The 6,159-nt window shown below is 38.3% G+C and overlaps 1 protein-coding gene across 2 annotated transcripts in view; it reads left to right on the forward strand.

Annotated features, from left to right (window-relative positions):
• The window catches only part of LOC107731048 (regulator of G-protein signaling 3-like), a 33,578-nt gene that overhangs the window by 14,422 nt on the left and 12,997 nt on the right, over window positions 1–6,159 (forward strand). For both annotated transcript variants that reach the window (XM_016542031.1, XM_016542032.1), the window contains 5 exons: window positions 740–1,112; window positions 1,200–1,248; window positions 1,851–2,101; window positions 3,164–3,247; window positions 5,317–5,428. In XM_016542031.1, the coding sequence (XP_016397517.1) occupies window positions 740–1,112; window positions 1,200–1,248; window positions 1,851–2,101; window positions 3,164–3,247; window positions 5,317–5,428 (869 nt within the window). The remainder of the gene's footprint in view (window positions 1–739; window positions 1,113–1,199; window positions 1,249–1,850; window positions 2,102–3,163; window positions 3,248–5,316; window positions 5,429–6,159) is intronic.

A 6,159-nucleotide genomic window follows, 5' to 3' on the forward strand; every position in this document is an offset into this window, starting at 1 on the left:
ATCTAGTATGATAAAATAGCGCTGCTTTTTTTTCCCACATACGCACGACCAGAAGGAGCGGAAGCGCTAAAGTGTGGCATAATAAAAGCTCCGCTGCTTTCGAGCCGTGTGTCGCGCTCGTTCAGCGGCCTCGTTTCGCTTCGACGGCTTTCAGCCTCACCCTGCTTCATTCTACTATGTTAATAAATCATTAGCTCATCCATGAACATGATTTCTGCCCGAGTCCCGTCGGATTGCATCGGCTGTGGGGATGAAGACGACAACTCCCATGATTCCACACTCAGTCACGGCGTCATCAAACTACGCCTTTGTCTATTTGTTTATTTTGAATACGCGCCCTCTAGCGGCGAAAATTTAATATTGTGCCTTTAAGTACTGAGTAATATTAATTAACTACATGTACTTAGGGTTAGGATTAGGGTTTGGCTTAGGGTTACTTGCATATAATTATGCATAATTAATTGTTATTATAATAGTAAGTACATGTAACATGTATAACAAGGACATCTTAAAATAAAGTGTTACCAAAAACTAATAAACAGCCAATATGCTAGTAATATGTATGCTAAGAAGCAACTAGTTAATAGTGAGAACTGGTCCTTGAAATAAAGTGGTACCACCTTTTCACCTCACATTTTAAATAGTAATAGTTCAATGAGATAACATGGGTCAAGTGAAATTAATGGTTCTTTTAAAATGCATTCATGCCTTATCATTAAATTCATCCTTCTTCTTGCAGGAATTGTCGTAATGAGATCACAGTGGTGGTGTGGAGGACAGTGCCTATTATGAAGCCTTACTACGAGGGGCTTATCCACAGGCCTTCCTACAAACCCTCAGGATTTGATTCTGTCTCATCTGCAAAGACTCAAAACAAAACCCCACCTTTACTCTCTCGACCCACCAATCACAAACAGGGTCGTCGTAAAAAAGTAAGTAGCCCTGATAACACAGGAACCAGAGAGGAGGTAGGAGAGTCATTGTGGTCTTGGACTGGCAAACAAGAAGAAAATGACTACAAAACACGCACACAGACCCTCAAAGGTACCCGTGTGACATCATCAAACGGCGACAACTACATCATCCTCTCTCCTGTCAGTCCTGGAAACCAGGTGGGAATCTGAAAACAATTGTATTCATGCTCATTCCGACTGAAGGCTGGGGTAACATCTTACTTATCTGAATGTTTAATGTTTCAGATATTGCAGCCAGTGTATTCTGACTCCAGTGGCACACTGGGAACTCTAGGTAAGACAGGCCATGAGAAGGTTTTATGTTTGTTTCTGTTCTACATGTTTAGGTAACGATCTCATGTTGGCGTGTCTCAGATCAGTTTAAAATGTAAAATTTCTGCACATGCTCTTTAAGAAAGAAGTGTGCAAGAACAGTTATTATGATTTCCTTTTAAAGTATAGTGGTGAAATGACAGATGGAAAGATCATGAGGCTCATGACCATGATAGTAATTTATTAACATATTCGTAGATGGCGTCAATAAGAGGTGACAGTAAAGATACTTATGTTAATGTTACTGAAGATTTCAAATAAATGTTGTTCTTTCGAACTTTCTATTCATCAAAGAAAAAAAAATGTGTTGCTATTTCCACAAAGTATTAAGCAGCACAACTGTTTTCAACTTTGATAATCATAAGAAATGTTTCTTGAAAACTAAATCAGAATATTAAAATAATTTCTGAAGGATCATGTGACACTGATAACTGACTGAACGGCATCTGAAAATTCAGCTTTGCCATAACAGGAATAAATTAGATCTTGAAATATATGTATATATATATATATATATATATATATATATATTGGTCTTTGATGAAATTTCATGTCGATTCATAGGAAGAATCTATCAGACTGGCAGAGGACTGCAGCAGAGCCCAGACTACCTGCAGAATGGGGGGCTGCAAGCACAAGCCACCTTGTGCAGGTCTATGAACAATACGACCACCACCTTGCCTCCTTCATCCTACAGACAGAGCTTTGCCAACTACCAGAACTGTACCATCGTCCAGTCCCACCTGCCTCACTCCAACTATGGCACATACGTCAGTCTGGCCCCCAAGATTCTCATCTTCCCAGTTTTTGTTCAGGTATATTCAGTATCTGTTTTAACTGAAGTAACGGCATCTGAAAATTCAGCTTTGCCATAACAGGAATAAATTAGATCTTGAAATATATGTATATATATATATATATATATATACTCATCTTCCCAGTTTTTGTTCAGGTATATTCAGTATCTGTTTATCTTCCAGGTTTATTATGCAGTCTTTGTACATGTTTTATTTTAAATAATTAAGTGCTAGAGTTAAAAGATCAGTGGTTTGTGTTATTGAGTGTATCACATGAGTGTTATCAATAACAAATTATGGATGATTAATTAAAAGGGTAATGAGCTTTTTAAAATAAATTTTTGGTTAAAATCTATATGGATGTATAAGTAAGAGTGTATGTTTTCATATGTTTTTCCAATTATAAATTAGCTTTTTTCTGTGATGTGAGAAAACATTTTCTCAAGTAAAATGAGGTTGTGAAAATTTGCATGTGTAATAAACATGCATTATTTTTATTTTTTTTACAGAAATGTTGCTTAAATAGTGTATAGTGACGTGACATGTGGCCAAGTATGGTGACCCATACTCGGAATTAATGCTCTGCATTTATCCCATCCAAAGTGCACACACACAGCAGTGAACACACACGCACTGTGAACACACACCCGGGGCAGCCATTTTTTTTGCTGCGGCGCCCGAGGAGCAGTTGGGGGTTCGGTGCCTTGCTCAAGGGCACCTCAGTCGTGGTATTGAAGGTGGGAGAGAGCGCTGTACATTCACTCCCCCCCACCTACAATCCCTGCCGGTACGAGACTCGAGCCCGCAACCTTTGGGTTATGAGTCCGACTCTCTAACCATTAGGCCACGACTTCCCCACCAAATAGTATACTCCAAATAGTTGGAGTATAATACGCCACACCACAGCATACTGCTGTCACTGCTTGGCATTTCATGCCAATTACCTCTACTCATATATTGGCTGATTTACTGACCAGTGTGCTGTTATTATAGTTTATCTAGGATGTGTTGTACTGACATATTACATGATTGACATGATGCACATAGTGTAGCTGTAATAAGTCTTTAATTGCATTGCAGCCGCTGGACCTGTGCAGCCCTGAGAGAGTCCTGATGTTGTCAGAGGAAATGATCCTTCATGACAGTAAACACATAGCTCTTAAGGTAACGCCATTAACTCACACTCTCCCCAGAGGAAAATGTATTGCTCAGAGGTTGCTTTTTATGAGTTTTCTGTTGTATTTAATGAACTCATTTTTCATTTACTTTTTAACAAATGTGTTTATAACTAATGAGACAATTGTTAGCCATATAATATGACTATATAGCCACACAAATAATATGGATGGCATGTTGCAAATAATTTTTTCTTCGGAATTTGATGAGAAATGTTTTAAGATCATATTATGATTCATGACCTTTGATTGCGGACTGGCAAATTTGAGCACAATTTGTGAGCCTGTTGAAAACTCCTCTTGAGATAGGAACTAATCTCTGTTTCTCAGTAGAAGCATCTGAAGCAAGCACAAGTCTCCATTTGCTTTCTTTTTTGTCATTGCTCTGTTGAAGAAACAGTCGAGATATTAAAGGGAATTGGCAAGTTCATCCAAAAATGAAAAGCATTGAAAAAGCTGTCATTTGCTATCTACCATGGAACATAAAGAGAAGTTTAGCAGATTGTTTATGCTGCTCTTTTCCATACATTGAAAAAACTATTCTGTCATCATTTACTCACCCTCAATTTGTTCCAAACATGTATGAGAAGATATTTTGAAGAATGTTGGTAACCAAACAGCTGACTTTCATAATATGGAAAAAAAATTATATTAAAGTCAGTGGCTACTGTCAACTGTTTGGTTACCAGCATTCTTCAAAATATCTTCTTTTGTGTTCAGCAGAAGAAAGAAATTCATTCAGGTTTAGAACGATTTTAGGGTGAGTAAATGATGACAGAATTAAAATGTTTTGGGTGAACTATCCCTTTAAGCTATGTGATGGTTTTGTTATTACTATTTTATATCTGATGTATCTACCAACATTCACTGCAGATTGCATTGTCGTACTAAATATGTAACGTTTTTGCATTTAGCTTAACTATTGATAACTTTCAGATCCTTTTAAGCAAGACCTTCATCTGGTTCCAGGAATCTAGCGTGAGAGACATCCTGTCTAAAACATCTTGTCTTGGATAAAATATGCAGAAACGATTCTTGTAATGTCTTGTTTGTGGGCTCTGAAGGTGACCTAGAGCTGGTGTCCCCTTTCATGAGAACTGACTATTTTGCTTGGTCAGATTTGAGCTTGTTCTCATGATACCCCTCTAAAAGCCTGCTATAGTCCATGACCTGATGTTTTCTTGAGATGGATGAAACACTACCTTTTCTATTAGATCCATTTCACTGAACAATCGTTTGGGAACTGCAGAAATATTTGTCTCGTTGACAGTAATGCCCGACACAAAATATGTGCTCCACATAGTGTGGAAGCAGATACCTTGATCCGAGATTTCTTTCTGCTGCAGCTTTAAAGGAAACCTGCAGTTTGGGAATAACATGACCTCGGCTTCCTCAGCATGAGCAATATTGTGCAAAGATAAATCTCTGAGTGCCACAATAGCCTCCAAAACCGACTTCGTATCTATAGCGATTCCCTTTGAGAGTCTGTCACATCCTTTGTGCTCTCTCGCAGGGCCCCCGTCTGCATGCCAGCTGACCTCAATTTTGCCAAGAGACCTGTTTGAGTAATGCAGTCAAGAGTTTCTAAAGATCAGAGTGTTTAAGAAGGATGAGCTGTACATCACTAAACACATTCCTCCAGTGTCCTAGAACGAGTGTGTGTGTGTGTTTGACTGTGATTTAGATCAGCTGCTTTTATTAAGTTGGCCTAATTCCAAGCCTGGGCAGTGGGTGCCATTAAAGGCAAAGCAGCCTACTGCTTTCTGTGTGGGAATCACAGCTTTTCCCCTTCCTAATGACCTTAACTTGACTTTACCTGATTCATCGTAACTTTAACGGGTCTTATAGTTGTATAATATTATTTAAGCCATTAAGTAAAGGACAGTTCATTCTCAGTGTAATTCCAGTTTAAATGAACGCTATAAATAGGCTCATGTTTTCCATTATAAAGAATTATGTTTGTCTTCACTTGGTAGAAGCTGAGTGAGAGTGACACAAGAAGGTCAGATGGGGATGTTTCAGTGCGGTACTTATTGTTGTCTGTATCGCCCTCTATAGGCTACAGTGTTCATCTACACAGACCTGATGCTGTTGACCAGGGAAGATGAACCGGGCCGTTGTAATGTACTACAGAGTCCACTTTACCTCCATGAGATACAGCTGCAGGATGGTGCGTACTACTATTTTCCACTAACTCTGTGTAGAAGGCATTGTAATTTTTTTATTTTATTTTTTTGTCCAGCTATGACAGCTGTTTTTTGGAGCACTGCACACTGTGCTCAAAAGTAAGTCATAATATCAAGCATGTATCATGTTTCAGACAACATTTGGATTGTGCACTTGTCTGGCAGCAGCTCAGTCTGTGTCTTTCATTATTTTTCATATGTAATCGCAGCATCAATATCTTTACAAATAATTGTCTGTAAAAAATACATATTATTTATTAGGCTTTTAATGATACTAATACTATAATGTCGCTGTATAAAAATGTATACAAAATAAAAATATATACACATACCTTAATTGGAAAACATAATGTGCAAATCATAACTGGTTTGTTCGATGCTTATTAACCATTATGGCGTTCTGTCAACTATCAAGAAACTTTCTCACACTGGCCTTGGGCCATCCAGCTATTGTTATTGTTGAGCCCTGCAATGTGTTGCTGCGTTTCAGCATGAAAGCAAAGGCAGTGCTAGTGCCTGGTTTACATCTGTTAAAGATGTAATCTTAAGATGTATCCTGAAGTGAACTGAATTTCTTCACATGTAATGAGTTCAAATGTTAGACTATAAGGCAGTCTATCTATCTATCTATCTATCTATCTATCTATCTGTCTGTCTGTCTGTCTGTCTGTCTGTCTGTCTGTCTGCCTGTCTGTCTGTCAGTCAGTCTTTTTTT

Source organism: Sinocyclocheilus rhinocerous, unplaced genomic scaffold (assembly GCF_001515625.1).
Source record: "Sinocyclocheilus rhinocerous isolate Xijiao unplaced genomic scaffold, SAMN03320098_v1.1 scaffold157, whole genome shotgun sequence".
Taxonomy (NCBI): domain Eukaryota; kingdom Metazoa; phylum Chordata; class Actinopteri; order Cypriniformes; family Cyprinidae; genus Sinocyclocheilus; species Sinocyclocheilus rhinocerous.